At 37.1% G+C, this 27,912-nt stretch overlaps 2 protein-coding genes across 2 annotated transcripts; both read left to right on the top strand.

Annotated features, from left to right (window-relative positions):
- Nucleotides 1–11,582: 11,582 nt before the first annotated feature.
- Nucleotides 11,583–14,124, top strand: LOC140165525 (uncharacterized). Its single transcript, XM_072188811.1, has 3 exons — nucleotides 11,583–11,804; nucleotides 13,465–13,636; nucleotides 13,968–14,124. The coding sequence occupies exons 1-3, from the start codon at nucleotides 11,597–11,599 to the stop codon at nucleotides 14,122–14,124; spliced, it is 537 nt and encodes a 178-aa protein (XP_072044912.1). The 5' UTR covers nucleotides 11,583–11,596.
- A 4,909-nt stretch (nucleotides 14,125–19,033) lies between these two features.
- On the top strand, nucleotides 19,034–27,514 carry LOC140165524 (receptor-type tyrosine-protein phosphatase F-like). The gene is made up of 9 exons (XM_072188810.1): nucleotides 19,034–19,141; nucleotides 19,711–19,998; nucleotides 22,011–22,200; nucleotides 23,542–23,552; nucleotides 24,204–24,500; nucleotides 25,304–25,582; nucleotides 26,144–26,219; nucleotides 26,847–26,944; nucleotides 27,306–27,514. Exons 1-9 carry the CDS (start codon nucleotides 19,117–19,119, stop codon nucleotides 27,512–27,514), a joined length of 1,473 nt encoding a protein of 490 aa, XP_072044911.1. The 5' UTR covers nucleotides 19,034–19,116.
- Nucleotides 27,515–27,912: the final 398 nt, after the last annotated feature.

The following is a 27,912-nucleotide window of genomic DNA, read 5'->3' as shown; positions in this document are numbered from 1 at the left end:
TAAAGTGAGGCCAATTTCGATCTTTTTTATTTGATTCATAAAATTACATTCAACAAAATGATTGAAGACTGAGAAAACACACAATGCAGACTATTGCAGAATGGAGTAGGTAAGATGCCATGTCCATAGCTTTGCAGGAGTTTCGGATTAACAATCAACACATTCAAAACATACAGTTTAAAAGTGAAAATTGTAGTGAATTATCAGTCCTTTATCATGTGCTTGCCACTATCTACTTTATAGTAAACTATACATTGCGAAATAATATAAAATTATTTTAAAATAAAATGTGCATGTAAGTTGAGTTAACATAGCGAATTAACTAACAACTGCAGTGTATTTCTTGATTTTAATAATAAGCATGGGTAAAAAGCAGTAAAGACAAAAATACAGAACAATTTGGAGTAATGAATTAAAGAGTTGACAGGAGTTATAAGAGTTAATGTTTTTTGCTGTTTCAGTGTGCATGTTCTCACCATTGATGGTTTAGTGAACTGTCATGTAACATGGATGTAAGCGTGATCCTAAAAATGCCTTTCACGGTGACCCAAACTATTTACAAGACCTCTTCTGCATTGAGGCTGGCCTTCCCTTTTAAAGGGAATTTTTATTTATATTTGTTCAGTCAGATAGGGTTTAACTTGATTTAGTGGTGCACGTGATCTCTGGTAGATCAAAAGGTCAAGCTCAAAATAAAACTGGTGATCTGTACAATTTCTTTATAGATATGCAGATAATTATGTAAAGAAATTGTACAGATCACCAGTTTTGTTTTGAGCTTGGCCTTGTACTTGAAACATAACGAAATGATTATCTTTTGTACTGTGCTGGTATTCTTCTAATGATCATTGGAGTCATACGAGAAAAAAAATATTAGCTGCTACAATAGTTTTTGTGTGTCGTAAAACAGGTAAGATTTTCATGAATTTTGATCGCCAAAATGTGTAACATTTTAGCCATTATATGAGGCCAATATGCGAAGTTGAGAACAAAACCCGGATTACAAAATTAATGCACAAAGGAAAATTGTTTTTAGAAACAGTGATTCATTACACAGCATGGCAGAAAATAATGTATCGATATTGATACACCTTTGCATAGAAGTTATTTTCTGGTGCGCGAGAGGCGGGAGAAAATTTCGCTAAAATGGGCTAAAAATAGGGTTAACTTGGGTAAAAAACTTGCGTAAAAAATCGCAAATGTTCGTAAACTTTTTTCTCTGCCGCAGTTCTGATGAACGGTGGTGGCGTAAAGGGACAGCCCTGTAAACATATTGCCAATCTTCCATTATCATTTCATGCACCCATCATTGTCATCCACAACATCATTTTAGGGTCCAATAATTGGACCCAATAATTAGACCCTACTATATACTATATACCGGGCCGAAGGAACTACTATTTATATGGACAACATAATGGGATTCAATTGTACAGTTTTTACCCTGTCAATCTCTCTCTTCCATTTTTGTTACAATAGCCACCATCGCACACCGACATCGCCTGGCTAATAATTAGTTTGTCAGCAGAGATACTAAAATCAATACCCGGGATCGATACACGTGAATGTGCTATGCACGAGTTTGATATGAGACGAAAATCTTTGGATACCGGGGTAGAAAATGATGAATATCTCCCGTAAATGATTTCGTATAAAGAAACCAGATATGGTTCCTTGCACTTGAATATATATTTTGAACAGATATGATAGTCGTTAGCTTGCGTCTTGAGAAAGAAGCTTGCGTCTTGAGTCAAAAACTGACAATAATTCTGATTTATATGTGCCGAATTAAATAGCGCAGTGTATAGGCCAATCGTGGAGGTAGTCTAAAAGCATATGACCTATGGCGTACCATGCTCGACTCACACACAGTGAGGTCAGTCACCGGCCTAATCGGGGCTATTGTCAGTAGCTTTAGTCAGATGTCCTTCGGCCCATTATGCGACTCAAAAATATTAAACAGGTCGATACAAAATGGCGATTTCAATTTCCAGGTCCATTATTTAGGGGGTGAGTTATGTGCTCACTGACCATGAAGCTCAGCACACACCGACATCGCCTGGTTAATAATTACATTGTACAGCAGAGACACTAAAATCAATACCCTGGATCGATACATGTGAATGTGCTATGCACGATTTGATATTCAGACGATAAATCTCGGATACCGGGATAAAAAATGATGAATATCTCCTGTATTTTTTTTCTAAATAAGCCATATTTTTTTACTTGCACTTGAATATATGTGTTGAAAGGATATGATAGTCGTTAGCTTGCGTATTGAGAAAGAACCGTGCGTATTGAGCTCAAAAACTGACCAAAATTCTGATTTTATACGTGCCGAACTATAGCGCAGCGTAGGCCACTCGTGGAAGCAGTCTAAAAGCAGATGACCTCATGGCGTATACCATGCTCACTCACACACACACAGATCAGTCACCAAGCTATTGTTAATAGCCTTAGTCGGATGTCCGTCGGCCCATTATGCGTCTCAAAACTTTTAAACAGGTCGGAACAAAATGGCAGTAGTATACGGGCTACTGAGGAGACGGAAGTGGGAACGCCCCCAACGTCGGACCGGAAGGGGAGGGGGAATCTAATTAGGTATAGAGTGACCTGACATGCTCCCTAGAATGCTACCCTGGGAAATGCATAATTGGAGTGACTGTCTGTCCTAGGGATCCATTAATTCGCTGACTATCTTTACATGGTCCTGGTATAATAATTGCTTAATTGGGTGTCCCAAACATCCTGAATCAGACTACTGCAGGCTGTCAAAAGTGAAATCATGAACTAATTAGCAACTGTCAAAAATCAATAACCTATTAGCGGGAACATGTCTCAACTGGTAAAATGAAAAAATATAAATATGAAATAAATATTCACTAGATAAAATCATGGAAATAATTAAAATAAATTAATTAACTGAAGCAACCGGTGGGTGTGGCTTTAAAATTGTATAAAACGAGAGAGCATATTTTTGTTAAAGTCACAATATTCTCTATACTTAATAGTACCAACAGTCATGGCTAATGTACAAGATGTTCCATCACATCAGGTTGCATTTTGGGATATAGAGCCTGAAAATATCCCAAGTCATTCACATGTATACGTCGAAGTTTTCAATGTGATATTTGTGGTAATGCGTTACCATATTCTAACGCAGATCACCAGTGTATAACTGATGACGGACTAAACGAGGGGTTTGAAGAAAGTATCGGATATCATGACAGATTTGTACGTTTTTGCGAAAGATCAGAAACTAATCCCCATATTAGTTTGGTCATGCAGTGTGAATGTGGAAACCTGCATGGTGTTTACCCGGAAGCTATTGATGTCCAGATCGAGTAATAATGCTGGGGACCAGCATCAAGCTATGGATATGGATATACGTAGAACATAAATAGGCGATAATAAGAACAGCCGCAGGGTGTGGCTTTAAAATTGTATAAAACAAGAGAGCAGATTTTTGGAAAGTCACAATATCACCAATGATCTTATAGAACAGAAATCTTTTCCATCACAATTTATGACTCTTGTGCTTGTATAGGAATGGCAGCTAGTAGATCACACCATTTGGAAGATGCCGATAGTGTGCAAAAAGCTACAACGGTGCCAGAGGCATGGAGACTGTTAAAGTACTTGTACGCTGACCAAATATTGTTTGCGTACAGAACAACTCTGCAGTCAAGGTGTAATGGTTGCGTAAATGATCACCCCTCTCAGTCTCAACATACGTCGTATGTGCATGGAGCATTTAGGCGACCAGGTTGCCTCTGTGTTATATTGTGAAGCAGAAACCAAACTGATTCCCAAGACTTGGAAGAGACTTTGAAGAATTTGGAAGAATTTTATGTCACCGCATCCGTATCTGCAGCTATGAAAATATGTTCGCTGGATGAACAGTTTACAAAATGATGTACATTTGCTCTGCAATGAAAGAACTAAATATAGACTGTGAACATGAATGTTTTGACTGTAAGATGTGAGAATGCTTTTTCTGAAAACATTCAAATGATAAGACAACATCCACATTACAGAGTAAGTTTGATATGGATTGAAAAAAAATGTTGCATCTGCCGAGTGCTAATGGAAGAACTTTTCACCAAAAATCAGCATGGATCAAGAAGACTTACAGAGCTTTGACTTTGCTCATATGCACTTTTGATGTTTGTGCGAAGTTTACAGACAATGATCTTAAAAGGGATATAGGGATATACATGTATCCATGACCATGTAGACAATGGCATATCAAGACATAATGTTGATTGGACAGTGCGTATGAATACTGATACACAAGTTGGGATATTTTGAAAGTGTAATCGTTTGTACATATATTATCTTGCAACTTTGTGAAATAATACTTTGAAATCATGTTGCAAAACGATGGATTAAAATATATGAAATGAAAAACAAAATGCAATGCCTGTAGTTGTTTCTTACGTGTCTTTTATTATTTAAAAAAGTATGTACGTGTAAACATAAGGGTAATCATTCTTTGACATAATGGCTAAAGATCAAGAGGTAAAAAGATTACTTGCGCGAGATTAACTACAATGCTAGTCATCCAGCGGTATAATCTTTATTATCTTCCCTCATGCCTCCATTGACATACTTTTCATACTTCCCACTCCACATCTCTTCAGTTGATTCCATGGCTTCTTTCAGCCAGTCTTGATAGGCGGTATTGTCTTCCAGATCAGAACTAGACTCATTTTTATTCGATGACTCATCATCTTCTACCTCCTAAAAAAACCCAAAATAAACATTTTTGGAAAGAGTGTTGTTTTGTTATGATGTACCAAATAAATTGCCAAAAATTCAATTTTTTGTGATTTTCTTCATAATAGTAGATTTTACACCAAATCTGTATTTATGTCTCGCCTAATGTATCAATGTCTATCTCCCTATTTTGATTCCTCCTCCCCCCCCCTCCGAATGATCAGTCTCCCCAGTCCCTCCCGGTCCCTTCTCGCTCCTCTCGAGTTATTCTGTTTCTAGTCTTCTACCTCTTTAGTAGAGGTGAGCGCTGAAAATATTCAAGGTCATCCAAAGCTAACTGCTTGATCATTGACTGTCGGATTAACTTAGTGCTTACTATTGATCAAACATATAAACATTTTCAAGGTTTTGAGCGCTCAAGTTTTCATGACAATCCGACACACAGTCAATTAATGAGAAGTTTGAGTTGGGAACACGCACTCGTGAACAGCAAAACAAACGTAACAACTATAGGCGAATCCAATTTCACGAATTCCTACACCTCAATGGCAGCCATAGCTGGGTTCCCCCCTTACGTCTATCCCACCTAAAATGTGAAATGATGTGACCTTGGCGGGGATATTAAACTGCTTTCCATCACCCGTGTTACACGTAGACAAAAGAATGATGAATGTTTGCAGCACAATGCAATTCAACATCGATTTATAACCGGATTTGATCCACCCAATTGTGCAGTAACAACACCAGTTTGGTGCAGACGGGATAAAATGGCCGACTGAATTCTGATCATCACTTGGCTCGTTGGATTCGTCTATACCACATCCTGTCAAAAAAACTCTAATCTTTTTCCTTTTTTTCTGGCACTATGTAATGTGTGTTTTTGTTTGGGTGGTTTTTTTTTACTTTACAGCTTCCCTTCTGTGACTAGATATACACTAATGCATGGTATTTAAGTACTCAATCTATTTCGTCTACAAAATTATGTGAAAGCCATGATAGAAGATGTCTACTTCAGTCGAGAGTTTTATATCTCATCTTGATAGCTCAAAACCAACTTACTATATGTTTATCAGCAGGTATGTCAGCCTATGCTTAACGGTTATTAAAACCATAATGTAAGATCTTTTGTTATTCTTTACCCAAAATGTTAAATACACCCCAACGTCAAAAATAAATCCACGCCACTGGTAATAACTGTCAGGCAGGGGCTTTGTCCATTTTGTTTAGTTCTATGTGGGGATATAATGTAAATTATGATTTTGTATAGGAAATTGCTGTTCACCTGACATATGCAGCAAATCCGGCTGGTTCCATTTAGGTCTACGTTATAGGACATGTGTAATCATTTCAAATATAGCAACAACAAAAATAGTTTTGAAAATTAATCAAATTCATATTATAAGATTGTATAGCAAATGCCGTTAATTGTTTAACTATTATGATTAGTCTATGTGCTAAATATTTTTGAACTTTCGTATTGAAGATATCCACCCCCCCCCCCCCAAAACGAAAGAAAGAAAAGGGAAACATGTATATCTTCAATAGGGATAGTCAAAAATTTCAAATGACCACCATGTCCATTTCAGATATGCTACCCATCATGGCTTCCATCATGCACCATCATTCTATTGCTCAGTGTAGTAAAGATAACCTTTGAGGTGGAGCAAATTTCCGAATGAGTAGTGATTAATGTTACCAAACTTATGTCATGATGGAATATAATCATTTTTGAAGATAAAATGTGCTGATCTTAAAAGATTGAACGGTGTTTAAGACTATAGTCAAATGCAGCAAACCTTTGACGAGCGCGACTACCGTGATGTTGCAAATTCGGCGCTAACAACGCGTACGGCGCACAGTTCATTCATAAATTTCCACTCAGCAACAACATATCGCCTTAGCAGCCAATCAGAGACAAGTGCGTGCAACGCAGTAAATACGCGATGTATCCTTACAATACGCGCTCGTCAAAGGTTTACTGCATTTTAGTATACCACTATTCGTTTTAAATAATGCACTTATTATTCAGCTCCTCTATGGAGCCATCTATAGGATCATCCTTACACTCATAGAAATGACTTGTTCGCCTTGTTGGCGCAATTCAAAAGGAGTAAGTTTGGACAACTCAAAAATAGTGTAAAAGTTGCCAAAACAAAATTAATTTTAGTTATCCCGAACTTAAAAAATGCTGAAAAAGCTCAAAAAGTTCCGTCAACTAATCAACTTTGTTGGCATTACTTAACAAGTTGATGTAAGTCGTTGCGTCAACTTTTAAGTAATGCCAACTTCTGAATTCAAGTTCAGGGAACTTAGAAAAATAAACAAGGTTCAAAGAACCAATTAGTTGAGTTATTGTAACTCAACATGTAAGTTGATGTAACTCGTTCATACTAAGTTACTGGTACTTATTGTTTTGAGTTATTCCAATTTGGTACTTTGTTACTTAATTCACGTAATTGGACAATTTTCTGCACAATTAGCAGTATTCAAATATTTATTTTTGTAATCAGTGCAAAATTTTGTATACTATAGCACACCTCTAGAAAATTATGCTAACCTAGGCTAGTTTCATTTTCTGAGTTGTAACAACTCAATAAAGTAAGTGCAAATGAGTGCGACCAACATAATGATATCGAGTCAGCGTTACTCAAAATTGTACGCGTTGGCATTACTCGGAAAGTTGACGCAACGACTTACATCAACTTACTGAGTAATGCCAACGAACAATTTCTATGAGTGTAGGGTTCCACCAAGCAAACCATGTGTTTTGAGGTCTTATATGTTTTGTTGTATGTCAACAAAATCGCTTAAATTGTCAGGATGATAAGAAAGAGTGAACAGTTTAACCAACCCAAAGTGTTACAATTACATATGACAACAAATGGTCGAATCCAACGAAAAGTGTACACGGCATGTTCTGGGCCATAACTTAAAAGTATTAATCAATTGACATTCGTTTTTATATTGGGTTTATTCGCCTTGATCATACGCTTCGCGCCATATATAATAAGACCCCTTCTGTGAAAAATTTAGACACAGAGACCCCAAAACATGCTATTTTTACCCATTTTTTCAAAATATTTCTTAAGGTATTTTTAAAAACATCTAAATCAGTTATGAAAAGAAGTCATTGGATTGAATCTAAATTGATTTCCTGAAAGGTGTGTATTCAAAGATTGCCTGTTCAATTTTTTCACATATTTGTACATAATTATGAATTTGTTGTGATCATTTTTTGAGTGGTATTTTTTACATTACCTACGAATACAATTTTTCATAGCACTAGATATATCTTTAAAAATGGAAATCACTAATAAATGCGCAATTGATACAAGCTTTGATATGTCCAATACTGAAATGCATTGTATTCGGACATCTTTATTATTGTGTTTAGCTGCCAGAAATTCTAAATGGCACAAAGGTAGGTTTGGTAAAAAATATGCATTACCTCCGAATACATGTTAAAAGCTGTGTCATTTCCACAAAGTGAGAGAATAGTAAACGATAGTTAAGGAATAGGTGCAGGGTAATACACTCTTTATTTCTACCAAGTTTCAATAGCCTGCGTTTAAATATTTCTGAGATGTCAACAATAAAAGCAACTATTCGTAGGTAAATTTCGGTAACCGAATATTACCTACGAATACAATTTGACATCATGACAGTATTGTGAAACACCGCCATTCATGCCAATGCCCATATTGGTACATAACGAAGGCCTGTATGTTTGCTATCAAATCATATGTCAATGAAAGTTGCGAATTCACATACATGCCCACCATGCAAAACCGTATACGGCTTAATTGTTGAAAAATATGTACTGAAATAGACGACGGTCTGCTCCTTTGAAAGAAAAATCAGATTCGAAGAAGATTAGAAGGGGATAAATACTTGGGTTTGTCAGCTGTCATGTGTGTTTCATTTTAAACGTATACCGACCTTCTGGTTTCTGAGTAATTTGTGTCCAAATTGGTTTATTCGAAGGTAACTTTTGACGTTTTCGCTAAGTTTACCTACGAATACCATGAACAAAAACGACTTTTCTCATTGTCTCATGATCTAGACAACACAGTGGTCGACCCAAGTATAAAGCTAATTATAGTTGCCCTCAAAGTCTGCAATAACGGTTTTAAGCGATTTGTGTGCAATTAAGCAAATTAAAGTCACTTTAGTGCCTTTGTTTCTTACTTCAATCCTCTTTCAACTGCTGTGAACCGACATTATTAATACATGATAGGGTCTTAAGTATCAATAAACGCACATAAAGAAAATATTACATTCAAAGTGCTTTATAAAATGAAGTTTTGATTGCGATATCCACCAAAAGTCTAATTCTTACCTACAAATACTGAAATGTTACTTACGAATACAGCATAATACATGACATGTGTAATGAAGTGTCCCTACCAATGGAAATTAATTGTCAAAAACTTTAAGCGGTACCCCAGGACACTATTATTACCCATATACGTATTCATTCAACAATTATTTATTATGTAAAATTGCTGATTAACTACTTGTATATCAAAATGAAGTGGTCAAAATCTTGCTAAAAGCATCAAAAAATTTTTGATCTAAGGTAATAGCATTTATTCATTTGGACGTACCATCTGAAAGAGATCTAAAACTACCATTTTATTAATTCGTTACCATAATAGCCAAATTTAAACCTCTAAACTCAATATAGATATTGTTAAATCGCTCATGTTACCTACGAATACCCGGGTTTCTTCACCTTTTCATTGTATAAAGCGTTAGGTGTATGCGTATAATTCCTAATATTCTTGAAAACATATATCCTACTCGTTCTTATACAATGTGTAAATGGATTCATACTCATTTGATAAATAAAATACAGAAACTGACCTAAACTTCATTTTCAAAAATAAACTAGCATAAATTGACAAAGATCATATTGATCGCGTTATAAAAATAAAAACAAATATTTTCTGGTTGAGCCAGCATTTTCCTGACACCCTGTGGTCTACATTACACGAAAAAAGCGTTAATGGGAATATTCCATTTGTTTTAGGTTGATTAGTATTGCGATAGTGAAAGCATCCTAGTGGTATTCGTAGGTAACATTGGGTTTTGATATCACATTTACTATCACACGTCCTGGGTTTATTTTTCAAGATTAGTAATGGCACTTTTGGTTCTTATAAGGCCAATATGTCATCAATCAATGGGCAAAAGGAAAAAATTGTGGAGACATTGTTATTTCGGACTTTTATTTTTGGCCCGTGGACACTTTTGGTTGGATTCGACCAAATACACACAAATCCCGACCGGCACACAACCCAACTTGAAAAAAAAGCAAGGGAATGTGCCGGCATGGGATGATCTTATTTCATGTTGTTATAAGCAAATATAATGTTCCAAATATAACGCTAGTTAATGAATTCAATAAGAAAAAGTACCTTAAAACACTTTCTGTTATTATTACTTTTTGGACTTTTTAAAATTTTCTAGCAGCCCTATATAAAACTGTGACACTCGAGAGGCCATATCTCTTGAATGGAACGTCCGATTAAGATTATTTAAACGGTCTGAATCAATTTAAAAGTACTTCAATTTTGATTTGATGCCCATATATCAAAATATTAAAGGTTATGGTAGTCCTTCTAGAAAAGACAGTATCCACACCGGCCGACGGACTATATCTAAGCCGGCTGACGGACTATATATCCACGTCGTCAGCACACCTGACGGCGTGATTTGTGGTGCTAGCAGTTGAGGCCAGCTGGAAGGACTAGGTCATGGATAAGAATGTAGGGAAATTGTCCCTGTGTAAAATGCTGGTTTCATACTGCCGTGCCGCTTGCCGCTGAGCAGCCTGACGCACGCGCATTGCAGTCAAACAGACACAATCAAAGCGCAAGCGGCATGACAGTCTGACAGAGGCATAATACTTAGTAGGCCATGATAAATGTTGCCATCCTGAAAGAACAGTGAAAAAAGGAAACCAGTGAACTTTAACGGGTTGTACAAAAACAGTAAAAATCAGTGATCTGAATCACTGTTATGAAGTAGTCAGGTTACGAAGTAGTCCATGAAACGAACAAAACGAAAAATGGATGTTTGAAATTATTTTATTCTTGATTTATGACAATAAATTGTTTAAATGAAACTTTATCAGTTTTTTTTTTTTACTTGCTATTCCCAGTTGGATTGCAACTGCAATAGCCCAATTTCCTTGCTCAGCGTTTTAACTCCATGTTTTTAAACTGCAGACCAATTAGCTTAATTTGTAAGACGCTAGATTCCTGCAGTTATTTAATTCTGTATAGTCTAGGAAAAATAAGCTTGCTTGAAAATTCCACGAACAAGCAACTTCGAAGTACAACTTTCTTCAGAATTCCGCTGACAGTGGTGACATCAAAATTAATAAAGTTTAGACGATTTCACTGATGCTCGAAAAAAATACGCCTTTTCAACGAAAATTAGAGTCCACATGGTCTTACCCATACTCAAAATAGTTTTGAGTAAAGGAACCGATATTTTTGTATATTATGCGAGAGTAGTAGATTTACACCATAGTGTTCCTTTATAAATAGATGTTTTTAATTTCATTTCGTCTTTTCTTTCTTTCTTTCTTTCTTTCTTTCTTTCTTTCTTTCTTTCTTTCTTTCTTTCTTTCTTTCTTTCTTTCTTTCTTTCTTTCTTTCTTTCTTTCTTTCTTTCTTTCTTTTTTTTTCTTTCTTTCTTTCTTTCTTTCTTTCTTTCTTTCTTTCTTTCTTTCTTTCTTTCTTTCTTTCTTTCTTTCTTTCTTTCTTTCTTTCTTTCTTTCTTTCTTTCTTTAATTCTTTCTTTCTTTTTAGATGACTTTATAATCGTTACGGATGTGAAGTCTGCAGAGGTATACGTTATCGAGATGTCCCCCAATTTAGATTTCACCTCGTCTGAGTTACCAATAACACCAAGCAGTGTTACGCTCAACTATCCAAACCGTCCCGACTTCGATTGTGTGGAACAAAAAATCTATGTCACGGACGAGGGCAGAAACGCAGCTGATGATCAATTCATTGCCAGATTCAATCGAGACGGCTCCGAGGCAGAGTTTGTCGTCAACTTTAATGACTGTATGTACTGAGCACATTATTATTTTTGTAGCCTTTTGAATACACCAGGCACAAAAAGAAACTAGTCAGTTATAGTCATCCTTGCTGTTCAACAACCTGGTAATTTTGGATTATTCTGAAATATACATTTTGTTAATTGGACTTTGCTTTCTCATTTGACACCCTGTTCGTGAACATCGAACAAGAATTGACCAAGATATGCGTTTCCAAACCGTCAAACCCCAAAATCAAAAGTTGCAATTTCAATTATTTTCAATGGGAACGCACCGTTGTATTGCACACAAGCACCACGGGCCAATCAATAAAGCACACAGTGTAACAGGCACAATTGAATCCTTAAAATTGCAACTTTTGATTTTAGGGTTTGAGGGTTTGGAGGCGCATATCTTGGCCAATTCTTGCTCGATTTTCACGAATAGGGTGTCAAATGAGAAAGGCAAAGTCCAATCAACAAAATGCATATTTCAGAGTAATCCAAAATTATCAGGTTGTTGAACAGCAATGATGACTATAACTGACGAGTTTCTTTTTGTGCCTGGTGTAGTACATGTACGTGCGTGTGTGTGTCCTCTGTTTTTGGAACACGCATGACATTCGTGTGTCACGTGATGTTACAACGTGTGGATGTTGAAAAAGTTTTAAAATAAATTTAAAAGCAGCAAAAAAAAAAAGTATCGACGATTAAGTACAAAGTACAAAAAAAGTGTAGGCATACTTTAAAGGGGTGTGACTCGATCGATAGCCTCATCACCATTTGTCCATTGAACTTCTACACACTTACATACCTGGAACCAAGATCTAACAACACTTTTGGCGACCGTTCTTTTGTCATGTGTGCTCCTAAACTTTGGAACCATCTTCCTACTCATAGTAAGAACTGTACTACTTCGGACTCTTTTAACTCTTAACACGTCTGTTTAATATCGCTTTTGCTGATGACTTGTAGTGTAGAATTTATTTTTATGATAGTTTCATGTAATTCTCTGTATTTGCTCTGTTCATCATGTTCTCCTTTGATTTCATATTTTTGTTGTTGCGCAGTAAGAGGATCTGACGGATACTAGCGCGTTATACATTTAAAACGACGGGGTCAAAATATCAACCTTTTTACTGGGTCAATTTTATTTAACCCTATTCGTGGTTAAATCAACCACTGTCGGGGTCATTTTCAGTTGTTGACATCATATTAAAATTGACCCTTAAAAGGGTCATATTTAAATGACCCCAAATATAGTCATTTTGCGATTCACGTTACGGGGTCATTTTCTAACCGGGACCCCTGAATGTAGTCATTTCAACCACGTTAGGGGTAATTTTCTAATCATGACCCCTGGATATAGTCATTTTTTGATACTAATAGGGTTATTTTTCAACTGACTCTATTAGGGTCAAATCATTTTTTGACCCTAAATGTCGTCATTTTTACCTACAATTTGGGTCAAATGCTTCACTTGATCACCGTGGTCAAATTTTGACACTTCTGGGTTCGGTGTATAGTTGACCCTGAAATTGGGGTCAAAATGACTACATTAGGGTCATTTTTAGTACCCATTTTTAAGTGTGTATAAGTTTCCATATTTATTTATGTTTACAAAGAAAAAAAAAAGAAAAGTAGTATGTACACATGGAGTTCTTGGCATTTGCTTTGTCATTTACACAGACGAAATGAGACCTATTGGCATTTACGTAGACGATGCAAAGAGGAGGATTTTCTGGGGTGGAAAAGGAGATTCAGGTGGGACGTTTGTGAGTGACATAACCGGAGCATCAACAAGACGATTAAGCCCCGGACCTGCAAGGATTCTGAATATTGCCCTGAACAGGAAAACAGAGTAAGTTTGGGGAAACGGAGCTATGTATACTTTGAATTGAATATCATGTACATGTATGACTGAACAACTTTACTTAACATTCTTTAAACCCAAGGATATTTGGTGCGGAACTTGGAGGTTGATTGTTGATTCGCCACGCCTTTGTGCATTAACCGCTTATAAGGCATCGGCTGCACTGACTGAGGCGGGTTCAAATGAGGTTTTATTTGCAAGATCAAACAGATGTGACCAAATACGTTTTGGCTCAGCAGTGTGGATACGTAAAGTTTTCTATGACTTCAATATGAAATAAGTTACTGAATTTACTGCTGGATCTTTGTTTCTTTTTCAGAAAGTTGTACGTCACAAACGATGAAATTAATACTAGACCGGGTGTATACACCCTCTACACTAACGGAACGGATTATAAGCGTATAATCAGCAAAGTAGGCTTAGACGATTACCAAAGTGTGGCGCTTGACGGTAAGGGAGTTGGGGCAGTGACGTAAATAAAATGCTATACATGGCCTTATGGGCGTCAATCCCGCGGGAACATGGGGGACATGCCATCAAAAAGATTCCAAGTCGTTTTGAAGTATCACGTTACCAGCCCGGTGGATTAGTTGCTTGGTGAAGTCTGATATCAAACGCAACGTAGCAAGTTGTAGAAGAAAGTTTCAGTAAACGATTTCATACAAAAAATCTATTCCAAAACTTCATTCATTCATTATCTTGTGGTGTTTTCTCCCTCGATTACTTTTTAGGAACCAGCTTATATTGGAATGATAGAAATGCGCCGACTCTTGAAGTTGCTAACATTGATGGAACCAACACTATGCCTCTGGACACGACTCGTAGACCTCGTGATATTGTTATATATTATAATAATATATATTTCGTTGATAGTGGTCAAGACAGATTATTTCGAATACCTAAGGATGGAAGTTCTGCCCCTGTAGCAGTTAACATCAATGATTACTTTGATCGCAATAATCCTCGAGGTCTTCATATCGAATTCAGTAAGCTCACAAACCTTATATACACACAACCAACCACCACCACCATGCACACCCCAGCAACTAGTTGCATATATCACTGTTTTTGCCCAGAAAATATCAGGTGATTCCAATCGATGTGTATGAAATCCTATGTCACAAGTTCTTTCTTTCTATCCGTACGGAGTTGAAAGCATCTTTACATTATAGTGTTGGTTATCTTTGTATCTTTACCACATAACGAGATTTAATATAGGTAAAGGTGGAATATCCTTTTCGGGAAACCAACAAATATTCGAGCATATTTTAAGCTGACTAATAATATATCGGACATACAGTTTTCATAATATATTAATATATTTCTTTGTATCATATTGTTTTTAAGTTTTTCTAATATGTTCTAATGTATTATATACACACAAATTCAAAGTATAGACCTCTGGAAAAGGCAACCGTTACTACTAGTTTCACAGCATACCCTCACTTACGATCATTGGGTATACCGATCATCAGACGGATGATGATCGGTATACTAATTTTCCAGAGGTCTATACTTTGAATTTGTTTCTTTACGCTCACCTGTAATGGGTTTGAGCACTTTTAATTCCAAAGTTAGTCACCTGAAAAATAATACTTAATGTATTATATATATTATATTGTATAACCGACATCTAATTTGCATAACTAATTTGCATAAACACTAATTAAGTATGCAAATTAGGGCGGCTAGCTAATTAATCATTTATATCTTATATGGAAGTCACTATGAACACTTGGACCATTTGAAAGTAATATTCTGTGAAATGAAAATGTTATGAACATTTAAATTCATTTTTTAAACAAAAATATTGGCAACAATTACCTATTAATGAGCACAAAAGGCATTATTGATCAGTGTACCTTGCCATAATCAATTAATGTTTGAAACATGCTTAGAACTTTTTCAAAATACCTTATACCGTAAAATTCCGTCTACAAGCATATATATGCCTCTAAACGAGGTTTATTTGACACAAGAGACAAGAGGCAGACACTCTCAATAAAAACTATATTACTGATAAAGGCGGCTGTACAAACATGTATATTTGTAAGACCAATCTATTGCAATGTTTTTGAGAAGGGTATTGGCCTTTCATATCTTTCGTTAAAAAAAACCTCGTTTAGAGGCATATATGCTTCTAGACGGAATACTACGGTATTCATTCTTTAAGCAATAGAGTTTAAATATAGTTATAGCGCTCTCAATGTTCTCCTTTAGTTATAAATATTACAAATACTTCTTGCATGTCTCATCTCAGCTGATTTCCCCTTTATTCTCATCTGTGAATGATTGTGATCACTTTTTAACGTCTTATTTACCCAATCTGGATATAGATCATTCAGTTTTGAAACACTGATCTTTACCCTGACCAGAACTGGCTGTGGGGTCTTTTTTCATCCACTGCCCCATAAATTTAAATGCATTAATTGAGAGAGCGGGTAATTGAATATGATTTTTGTCCCCGGACTAAGGACATCATGCACCAGAGTCAAAGACCTTAACCACAGCCCAGCGGGCACATTAGGTTGAAATCAGGTTGATATGGATTTCAACGTTGATTCAACGTTGACATGTCAACTTGTGCCCACTGGGAGTGCCACATTTTCGCTACCTTTATTTTGTTTCTTGTAACTTTCAGCACCTCCTTGTATAAGCGATTCCCTGGAACTCTCTGTGGAGTCTCCCAGTAAGCTTACATTGTCTTGGACACCGTATAACGCTATTTGTTATGACAAATGTGAGGCTGATGAGTACCAGGTTTCCTACCAGTTGTATGACATACAAACTTGTTCCGTTTCGGATACCAATATTATTGAGTTGCCATGGCAATCGACATCTATGGCTTCATTGGATAATCTCGCAAATGACGATTACTACTACATGAAGGTTACATCGAGAAATCTACCCGCAGATGGTCAAGATCCCTACCTAGGGAACTCGGTATACATCGTAGAACGTAAGCTTAGCAAGATACAAAGTCACTATACATTTCCGTACTAAAACGAGAGTGATAGAATGTCTTTTGTCATTTTCTTCTGATATATAGACGAAGCATTATTATTTGGCATAGTTTTGTTAACCCAATTATGTGAGAGTCATGATGCTTCCTTTCTACAATGCAACTGAAAATGGCTAATTTAATTGAAATTCCACATACCTTCTTCCTCAGACCTCAGACTCCTTCAAAAAACTTTGTACGGGGATGTGCCATGCATGATTTCAGATGCTGAATTTCTCTATGCTTACTTTAAAAGCACCCAAATTTGCCCTACTTGGGCGCTTTTAAAGGCATGTTTGCCCAATTGCGCCTAATTGGGCGCATTGGTCTCCATTGAAAACCCATCTATATACCAAAATTCCAGAAAAGGTATCCCAATACCGCAACACATCCCCGTATACCATTAAAGAGTTAGCAACACATCTGAATTTATTAATAAAGTGTTACAAAGGCTCACCATTTAATGGCAAAACAAAATACATGATAACAAAAGTGACCAACTCGCCAAGGTCCTGACCAGTGTAAAACAACATTGTAATATGTAAGGACAAGGTTACTTGCCCAAATCCTAGTATAAACATTTAGCTATTGCTGGTATATAGTTACCGCACACACCTGGCAGTTGGCCAACGATGTTAGAACTTTAACCAGGGAGATACCCCTCATCAGACTTATGAGATTTCAGAGGCTCGCACCTAGAATGCTACTCCTTCCATAAATGACCCAGCATGATGATGTCACTTGCAGAAATGATCTCAGCACAAAATTAAGACGTATACCTCAATTTTCGGTCACAACTTTGAAACTGCAAGTGCGTGATCAGTGACCTTTTGGACACCTGACCCCAAAACCTGATTGTACGCTCTTGGTAACTTGTATCGGCCTCCATGATGGTTGGTTAATGGTACATTGACTCCATCACGCACTTTTCAAAGTTATTTGAGGTACGTCTTAATTTTGTGTTGAGATGATACGTTTAATAATTAATTATATTCCAAATTGATACTGGTTTTCCTTTTGCAGCTTGTATCGCAGATCTGATAGTTGAAGTGTTAGCTTCGGGTCAAATCAGAATCTCTGATTTTAATGAATGTGAATGTCGCGCCGACGAATTCCGGATGAAGTATACTACGCTGGATTACTGTAACAAGGAAGCCACTGGCGTCGTGACTATGCAGACACCAGTTATCCTGCCAGTATCAGGTCCATTTGCTCGTGTTCAGGTCACTGTTAATCCTGTAAAGGTGTATGGAGGAACGTCTACTGTAGGAAGGATGCCGGCTATAACTAGAACTGTCGAAGATATCACATCAGGTAGGAGTTACATGTCATGAATCAAACCCTACACGCCTAGAATATTGGTTAAATGGTCGTTTCTATAGTTTCATAATTTGTTGGTATATCATTAGTCAACAAATGCGTAAATTCAAGAGTTGCGTGAATTAATTAGCCATTATAGCCTTCCCAACGTTATTCTATGAAATCGCAAGCAACAGTAAAGTTCAGAAAAGGTGATGAAGCGATAATTAAAACCAACAGAGAATTCGAACTCATGACTATCAATAGCATATTCGCCCTTTGCATGGATCCGCCATCTTGCTACCAAAAACGAGATTCTCCCTGTTAACGAATGCGCAAAATGTGCATTTTTGTTTCTCGCGCTTTCATAGCAACGCGCCAGAAAGCTTTTTGCAAAGCGTACGCGGTAATTAAAGCATGCGTTTGACAGATGACTGTGCGATTGGCGAATACAGCTAGGGTGGTCCTTGCTATATAGGTTTTTAGCCTTAGCCGAGAGTCATTCTTGAAGGACAAGCACACGCCTGTGCCCCAATCGTTAGTTGCATTTTCTGGTAGCTATTAGCCTTTTTGAAGTATGGCGGGCACAAAAGGAGAGGGCGTATTTTGGTTTGGGTAATCTTTTATATGCTTCTCAGCTGACAAAAGATTACTTAAATCAATGTACGCCCTCTCCTTTTGTGCCCGCCATGTTTCAAAAAGGCTAATTGCTACGCCGCTAGTTTATTTCGCCAATATGGGAGACTCAATTATTTGGTATATAAGAAAGTCGTGACTCCATTTGTTTTTGTAGCTTGGCTAGCGAATGGTGACACATAATAATCCATTCATATAGCCGGTAAGCTTACCTATCATGATGTTATGCAGAAAATCAAAAATTATTCTTGGCTTTTTTTTCACTCCAGTTAGTGGGCCACCGTCGTATGTGACTATATCAAGCGTAGGTATCAAAGATCTTGTTATGACATGGGGTGACATCATCTGTCAAAATAGCGGTGGTGAAAAAGTGCTGGGATATGACTACGAATTGGTATCTGATTATGGCACCATTACCGGAAGTTCTACCTCCAGAATTGCGACCATAGTTGGGCTCAATTGCAGCACGGAGTATTTCTTTCGTGTTAGGACCACTAATGTGAAAGGGAAAGGTCCATTTAGTGAAGAGGTCATGGTTCAAACTTTGCTGTCCGAAGGTAAAGTGCGGGCTTAGCTTTATAAAGGTATCATATCTAGGCCGGACCTGTACTATAATACAAACCAATCGTGCCAGCAATTATGTCTAAAAAGCTATACCAGCTCGACTATAAATTACGTGGTCTGAGCATTACCAGGAGTATACTGTAATAATTGACCGTCCAAGTTTTCATGTTAACCACCACTTTCAGAGCCATTTCGTCATGCAGAATTTAATTTACCCCATGCTGACTGCCGAAATGCTTAAAAAATTTAGGCCTCCTTTTTTGACAATTTTAAAGTCAATGCACCCTCTGAAAAATCCTGGTTACGCTATTGGACTGCTTTTAATGGTGAGCAATGTATTCTGGAAATGTACAACTCCTTATTAGGTCTGCTGAACAAAATGTGTGTAACTTTTTTTTGTAATTGAATTATTTAACTGTTGTGTAAAATCGTGTGTTGTCAATAGAATATTTTTACCCAACAATTAAGCTGCTTATAGCTAAACCAAGTTTTGGTTATAAGTACAAAGTGTTCTTACAATTACAGAATAAACCAAAAACTCTCATACTTATTATCACTTCAGTTCCTACTGGACCACCATCGGATGTGACTGTATGGAGTGTAGGCGTCAACGATATTGTGTTCACATGGGATGATATTCCGCCTTGTCAAAATAGTGCAGAGGTTTTGGGATATGAGTACGAGTTGGTATCTCGTTATGGCGTCATTACCGGAAGTGTTACCTCAAAAATGGCGACCTTCTATGGTATGAATTGTGGCACGGAGTACTTCTTTCGTGTTAGGATCACAGCTAGGAAAGGAAAGGGTCCATTTAGTGAAGCAGTTGTGGTTCAAACTTTGATGTCCGAAGGTAAATGTCTGGGCATAGCTATTATAACGGTTGTATTATGTATTGTTCTTTAACGTAATACAAATCGGATATGCATAGTTGATTAATTGCCCGGGGGTGTCACTCCCATTGTGGCCTGTACACCATCCGCGATAATCAACTTTTGAAAAGCACCCTAAACAAGGATTTAACCCTTGGCTAAAACAATACCCTAAACTGTTTTCACACCCTAAACAGGGATTTTATTCCTTGCATCAAATTTCATACCCTAAATTTCATTTCCGCGTATTAGCAATTGCAATTTTGCCATCCTTTTTTTTTTTTTCACGTTTTTGACACCCTAAACACGATACTCGCGTATCGTGCCTACCCACGAAAAACTACCCTTTTTACGCGTTTTTAATATTGCGGATGGTGTATCAGGCCACAATGGGAGTGCCCCCCCCCCGGATTAATTGTAGACTGGCCTGGTCAATTTGAAAGTCACATTATCCCTACTCCTTGCCCGCTTGAGCTTCTATTACGATTTCTTCAGCCCTTTTTTCATGATACGTCCATGAGTCACTAAGTAGGCTGATAAGTAATGCTGTCATAGCCCAAGGATATTCCATTTGAAAGCTTTCTTATTGAGCTGACTCGCATAATATCTTGTTCCACAGCAGAGGATGCATTTGAGTGATATTATTTACGAGTTCTTGGTTAATTGGGTTCTGTTTATTATAGAGGTCTGAAAAGTTCACTTCCATCTTTCTTTGACATCATCAATTTCACTTAGTATTTCTCCCTCCTTACTTTTCTGTGTCTGCATTTTGGTGGTTGCTTTCCTTGTATTGTTCTTGATTGTGGAGTAGACTTCTTTGGATTTCGAGGCTTGATGCATTTCATCTATATACATTGATGCATAAATGTTTTAGCAATTTGTCACGACATCCCTTGATTTTTCTCATTTCCTTGTAAGTAAGTTCACTTCCCTTTTGATGGCAACTAAATTCTTCATTTTCAATTGATTGTGCGATATAAAGTGTTGTGCGCCCTTAAAGTACTGCACCTGTTGCTAATTATATATTCAGACTATGCATGGCATCACCAAATGAAACCACGCCAATTTGGACCAATCAAATCATGGTGGGTCATTAGCATAGGTAATTGATTGTTCTTTACCCAATCATATTGCATTTATATATAGATATTCCGTCGTTCGGTTTTAATTCACTTCTTCTTACCTTAATAGCGCCAAGGAAAGTCCATCCGATGTAATAATGATGTAAAATGTGATGCGATCAAGCAAAATCAGTCGGAACTCGGATATATTGATTTTGACAGCCAAGCAAAGGAAATATTTCCTTTTGTTTCTTGTTGTTTTGGAAACTGTTTAATTGTTCATATCTTTGAAACTGGTTTGTTCAATTTCAATGGGGTTTTCTACAAAATCCAGCTTTGTAAATGCTTTTACTATACTATGATCAGCTCTTAATAGGCGGGAATTATTCGGTTTTTGTTACTGCGCAAGTCAATAAAGTTCCAACTTACGCACGCGTAAATTCACAAAAGCACGCGTCTTCACGCAAAACGCAAAGCGGAGTTCGCGTAACTGTTGCGCCCAGCTGTGTGTACGCCGTTCTATATCAATCCACGATGTTATGAGTCCCCGCCTATTAAGAGCTGATCAGAGTATATCCTATAAGAAACTCAAAATTTGGTATTTCCGAGTTCCGACTGATTTTGCTTGATCGCATCACAAATATCGAATCGTGGCTTTATTGTATCAGAATACGGTACTACAATAAATGTTACTATGGATCCGATGATTGTTTCTTCTTTCATCATTGTGACATGGTAGCAGCCGTGGGATATGAACCCAAGCCATCGAAACAGTTATTACGATAAATGAAAATTTCAAAAGTTCACCTACCATTTACCGAATAATAAAGCAGTAGCTATCTAAATGTTGTACTTGACGAAATTTATGATACGAAACGTGTAAGAATGGTAGCATTAACAATAGCGTTTCTATTTTCAAAACATATTTTCAGAGCCATTTGCTTCGGATTTAAGTTACAGTCCAGTTTTTCTTTCTCGTACATGGATTGACATGTCGTGGGAATCCACTGAATGTCCTCCTTCTTCATTTGACGTCGAGTACACGTTAACATTTAAAGACCAATGCGAGTCGACAATCCCTTCCACCGATCTTAGATTTTTATCGTCTGGCTCGTCAGCAAGGTTAGAAAACTTAGTGCCTTTCTCTACATACATAAAACAATACCCTAAACAGGTAACACGGGCCTGTTTTCAGACCCTAAACAGAGATTTTATTCCTTGCCTCAAATTTCATACCCTAAATTTTATTTCCGCGTATTAGCAATTGCAATTTTGCTACCCTTTTTCCAATTTTTCACGTTTTTGACACCCTAAACACGATACGCGCGTATCGTGCCTACCCACGAAAAACTACCCTTTTTACGCGTTTTTAATATCGCGGATGGTGTACAGGCCACAATGGGAGTGACCCCCCCGGATTAATTGTAGACTGGCCTGGTCAATTTGAAAGTCACTTTATCCCTACTCCTTGTCCGCTTGAGCTTCTAATACGATTTCTTCAGTCCTTTTTTCATGATACGTCTTTGAAGAATTAAGATGAGTCCATGAGTCACTAAGTAGGCTGATAAGTAATACTGTCATAGCCCAAGGATATTCCATTAGAAAGCTTTCTTATTGAGCTGACTCGCATAATATCTTGTTCCACAGCAGAGGATACATTTGAGTGATATTATTTACGAGTTCTTGGTTAATTGGGTTCTGTTTATTATAGAGGTCTGAAAAGTTCACTTCCATCTTTCTGTGACATCAATTTTTTGTCCCTCCTTACTTTTCTGTGTCTGCATTTTGGTGGTTGCTATCCTTGTGATTGTGGAGTAGACTTCTTTTCTTTGGATTTCACAACTTGATGTATTTCATCTACATTGATGCATAAATCTTTTAGCAACTTGTCACGACATCCCTTGATTTTTCTCATTTCCTTGTAAGTAAGTTCACTCCCCTTTTGATGACAACTAAATTCTTCATTTTCAATTGATTGTGCGATATGGTGAGTTATAAAGTGTTGTGCGCCCTTAAAGTACTGCACCTGTTGCTAATTATATATTCAGACTATGCATGGCATCACCAAATGATACCATGCCAATTTGGACCAATCAAAATAGGTACCAAAATTACGAAAAACCATTAAGCATATTTGAGTGTACATCGTGGATAAAAAATTTGAGAAATCTGAAAGGTTTATTGCTATCAGAAATAATAATTTGGCTAAACACACGAAAAAATGGGAGCCTTTGGTAATAATTTGATTTTGGAGCTTTGGCCTTATATTTTATCACTTTAAAGAATTGCACTTTTAAAAATTCATTTTTGGGGTTCTTTTTCATGTGTTGTGAATTTTGTTGCAAGGTACATAATGTATGTTGTATGAATTATGAAACTCTTGATTTGTAATTTTATTTTATGAATACGGCTAAAGTATGTGTCCTTTATAAATTACTTATTACTGATTATGTATCTTGCTAGTGTGTGTTTAGGTTTGATGGTTTATTTTGTATGTTTTCTTCCACCACCCCACCCCCATCAAACCCAAGTACAGGGAATAAAATACGAAAGAAAGGAAAAAATACGAAAAATGAAAATGTCAAAACTCCACCTACCATTTACCGAATAATAAAGCAGTAGCTATCAAAATATTGTACTTGACGAAATTTATGATACGAAACGTGTAAGAATGGTACACTCATAGAAATTGTTCGTTGGCATTACTCAGTAAGTTGATGTAAGTCGTTGCGTCAACTTTCCGAGTAATGCCAACGCGTACAATTTTGAGTAACGCTGACTCGATATCATTATGTTGGTCGCACTCATTTGCACTTACTTTATTGAGTTGTTACAATAACTCAACTAATTCGTTCTTAGATTCTGGTTTATTGTTCTAAGTTCCCCGAACTTGAACTCTGCCGTTTGCATTATACATAAACACGCAACGACTTACATCAACTTTTTAAGTAATGCCAACAAAGTTGATTAGTTGACGGAACTTTTGAGCTTTTTCAGCATTTTTTAAGTTCGGATAACTAAAATGAATTTTGTTTTGGCAACTTTTACACTATTTTTGAGTTGTCCATTTGTTCATTTCTATGAGTGTAGCATTAACAATAACGTTTCTCAAAACATATTTTCAGAGCCATTTGCTTCGGATTTAAGTTACAGTCCAGTTTTTCTTTCTCGTACATGGATTGACATGTCGTGGGAATCCACTGAATGTCCTCCTTCGTCATTTGACGTCGAGTACACGTTAACACTTAAAGATCAATGCGAGTCGGCATTACCTTCCACCGATCTTAGATTTTTATCTTCTGGCTCGTCAGCAAGGTTAGAAAACTTAGTGCCTTTCTCTACATACATAATCAAAGTAACTGGAACGGGATCTTCAGCTGTAAATGTCACACAATCCGTCGAACTAGTAACTCAAGAAAGTGGTAAGAATTCACATTATGAGATTGGTGGTATAATATAAGATATCGCCTCTCTGCTACGATGATTGCCTAAGTCATTTTTTTGTAATTTTGAGAACAAAGTACAAATATAGTTCAAGAATGCAACAGTTACTTAATCATCCTGATTATTTCTGATTATTCTCTTTAATTTGTCTCATTGTCATTTTTTCTTGTGCAAAATTGGTGCATATATATGTTTAAATGAATGCTTTAATGCCTTGTTTTCAAAATTACAAAAAATGACCAGGCAATTATCGTAGCAGAAAGCATTCTCGTCAACCTGAAAACTCCCGATTTTGTTTTTGTTTCATGGGACCAGCTTCTTTAGTCACGTTTTTGATACAATCAGAAACGTATTGACTATTTCATGAAAAGTTGCTGTAATTTCCCAAGTGCCTTATTTCTGCCCATTTGGTGCTTTTGGTGGCTTTTTTGTATGCAATTTATATTTGCGCACTTGCGAAAAAACTACTCAAAGATGTACATTTGTATGAAGATTTTATATCAAAACTACTTAACAATTTGAATGATAATGTTATGTGCTTATGTCATGTTAATCATTCGTTATGTTAAGAATACACAGTAACAGATGACAAAAATGTGCGGATTATCTTTGCAATTTAATAGACCAATACTAAAACTTTCCAAAAGTGGGTTCACGAGCTTCACTATATTCAACTGCACTGTTATAATCTTAGCACACATTTTAAGGTATTTCAGGACTTGTATTAAAGATGGTTATTTATTACGATTACATACCACTTATATAATGCTGCTCTTTTCAGTTCCAAGTGCTGCACCACTTAATGTACGACTAGGCGCTGTAGAGGCATCCGAATTGGAATTCTATTGGCAAGCTCCTCCATGCGGTACAAGACACGGAGAAGTACACTATCAATACGAAGTCTTTGCCCAAATGAAATCGCCTCGGGGCAGAATAACAAGTGACACATCTGTGAAGCTACAAGGATTGGACTCTAACACCAAGTATGAATTTCGCGTGGCTGCAACCACATCCTCTGGCGTAGGACCATTCAGTAATATTGTTCTGGGAACTACAAGTAGTATGATATTTCAGTCTTTTACCTCCTTATAGCATATTAGCATAATGGGCACATATTGGGCACTAAGTGGCATAATGGGCAAATATTAGGCACTAGCAATTGTTATTCGTGGAAAAGGTCTTGCCTCCTCTATTTAGCTCAATGAAACTTTCAATATGTAAAGGTAATAATTATAATTCTTAAAGGGGCATTTCGTGATCCACAGCCTCATCCCCCACTTTTCTCAAAAAAGTTGAGATTTTTATATCACTGGAAACCTCTGGCTACATAATGTTTATGTACAAAATATTTCTTGCCGATTAATTCGTTTTGCAAAGATATCGTGAAATTTGAATTTCGTTCTGGTGCACCAGAACGAAATTACAACGCATTGTCTATGGAGCAGTGTAATACACATTATCATGCATAACTCGCAAACGCAAAATCGGAATCAACTGAAATTTTGGGAATAGGCTTTTTTCGTGGATATGTACTGAAAAATGTCATAAAAAGAGGATGCTAGGATCACGAAATACTCCTTTAAGATAAAAATTTGATTTTTCTTCATATCTGATTCTACAGGTCTGTGTCCAGATGATTATTGCCTAAACGGGGGAATGTGTGAATTCAATGAAGTATCTGAAGCTGCGTCCTGCAGGTAATATTACCATGGTTACCTGAATCATATTTTGATACGTACATGTTTGACATCGATTCCATAATTCAAAGTGATAACGAACATATTGGAATAGTTCATTAAAACACCTGACCCCAGTAAGCAAGCCAGAACCGTTAGTTTGTAGTATGGCACAAATAAAAGATCGAGCTAGGCCTAATAACCAGGCCCGTAAGCAAAGTCCCAAATTTTCAGAACTTACGATCGTAGCGAGCAAAAAAAATCAGGGTTTTTACGCTTGGTGCAAATTTTGGGAAGAAAGTCCACTTTTCACAAAATCGTCCCCTTGGAAAAAAAGTCCACCTTTTCAAAATCAGCACCGGCCCCAATGAAATCCTGCGTACCGGCCTGCTAATAACACACTGCCTCGGTACGGAAATGATCTATGCAAATCTTGCCAAAGCTCACTACCATTCGCAAGATGCTGTGAACTACCAAATCGCAACAGTTTGTTGTTAACCTTAATCTTCCACACAGGGAATGTGTATTAATAGGTTACCTGAATTTATGACTCCATTTGAAATCTACACCCCCTGTGTGGGAGATTAAGGTCATGTCTTACACTTGGGCGTATTGGTTTCAACTGCAGTATTATTGTTATCTGTACAGTTGTATTGACGGTTATTCTGGTACAAGATGCGAGTTAGATTCAACAACACTTCCGGTAATGACAACACTCAAACAGGCCGAATCTTTAGACGAGGGTGGTAAGGGAATTATATTATTATGTATAGCCGAATTCTGTAAATAAATGTTTACTAAAATATTTATATTATTCATTGCAATTTTGGAATTTGGTATCGACAAATCTAAATTTATTCAGTCTGGTGCATTATTTACTTATTGCTTGCTACAATAGTCATAATAGTGTCTTTTAATGGCCTATACACTATCAGCAAAATGTTTCAAGCAGAACATTTAAGGGTTCTGTATGTATAAGATTCAAAATGAACTTAAAAGGTTTTGCAAAGGCCATAAAGACCCCAAAGTTATATGGTAAAATTGATTATGTTGCAATCTTAGTTTGCCCGGATTATTCATGAAGCAATTGTTTTTCTTCTTTCGTAGATTTGGGGCCAGGTGCTCTTGCGGCTATTGCATCAGCTGGTGTGATCGGAATCCTTGTTACAAGTGTGGCTGTGATTATGTTCCTGTATTTGGTTGGTAGAGTCAGAGCTGGACTGATTTCAAGACCTACAGCTGTAGCGCCTAAACCCACTGAATACTTTCCAGTGAACAGAATGATCACTCTTCCTCCTCCAGAGCTGGATACGTAGAATGATCACTCTTCCTCCTCCAGGGCTGGATACGTAGAATGATCACTCTTCCTCCTCCAGAGCTGGATACGTAGAATGATCACTCTTCCTCCTCCAGAGCTGGATACGTAGAATGATCACTCTTCCTCCTCCAGGGCTGGATACGTAGAATGATCACTCTTCCTCCTCCAGAGCTGGATACGTAGAATGATCACTCTTCCTCCTCCAGAGCTGGATACGTAGAATGATCACTCTTCCTCCTCCAGGGCTGGATACGTAGAATGATCACTCTTCCTCCTCCAGGGCTGGATACGTAGAATGGTCACTCTTCCTCCTCCAGGGCTGGATACGTAGAATGATCACTCTTCCTCCTCCAGGGCTGGATACGTAGAATGATCACTCTTCCTCCTCCAGGGCTG

Source organism: Amphiura filiformis, chromosome 12, assembly GCF_039555335.1.
Source record: "Amphiura filiformis chromosome 12, Afil_fr2py, whole genome shotgun sequence".
In the NCBI taxonomy this organism is placed as follows: Eukaryota; Metazoa; Echinodermata; class Ophiuroidea; order Amphilepidida; family Amphiuridae; genus Amphiura; species Amphiura filiformis.
Note: the sequence above shows the minus strand (reverse complement) of the source record. Positions and strands in the feature narration are given on the sequence as shown.

Coding starts and splice junctions, on each gene's coding strand:
- LOC140165525 (XM_072188811.1), top strand. CDS start 11,597: ATGTCCCCCAATTTAGATTTCACCTCGTCTGAGTTACCAATAACACCA. Junction 11,805..13,464: donor TGTCGTCAACTTTAATGACT/GTATGTACTGAG, acceptor TCATTTACACAG/ACGAAATGAGACCTATTGGC. Junction 13,637..13,967: donor GCCCTGAACAGGAAAACAGA/GTAAGTTTGGGG, acceptor TTTCTTTTTCAG/AAAGTTGTACGTCACAAACG.
- LOC140165524 (XM_072188810.1), top strand. CDS start 19,117: ATGGTTCAAACTTTGCTGTCCGAAG. Junction 19,999..22,010: donor TCAAACTTTGATGTCCGAAG/GTAAATGTCTGG, acceptor ACATATTTTCAG/AGCCATTTGCTTCGGATTTA. Junction 24,501..25,303: donor ACTAGTAACTCAAGAAAGTG/GTAAGAATTCAC, acceptor TGCTCTTTTCAG/TTCCAAGTGCTGCACCACTT.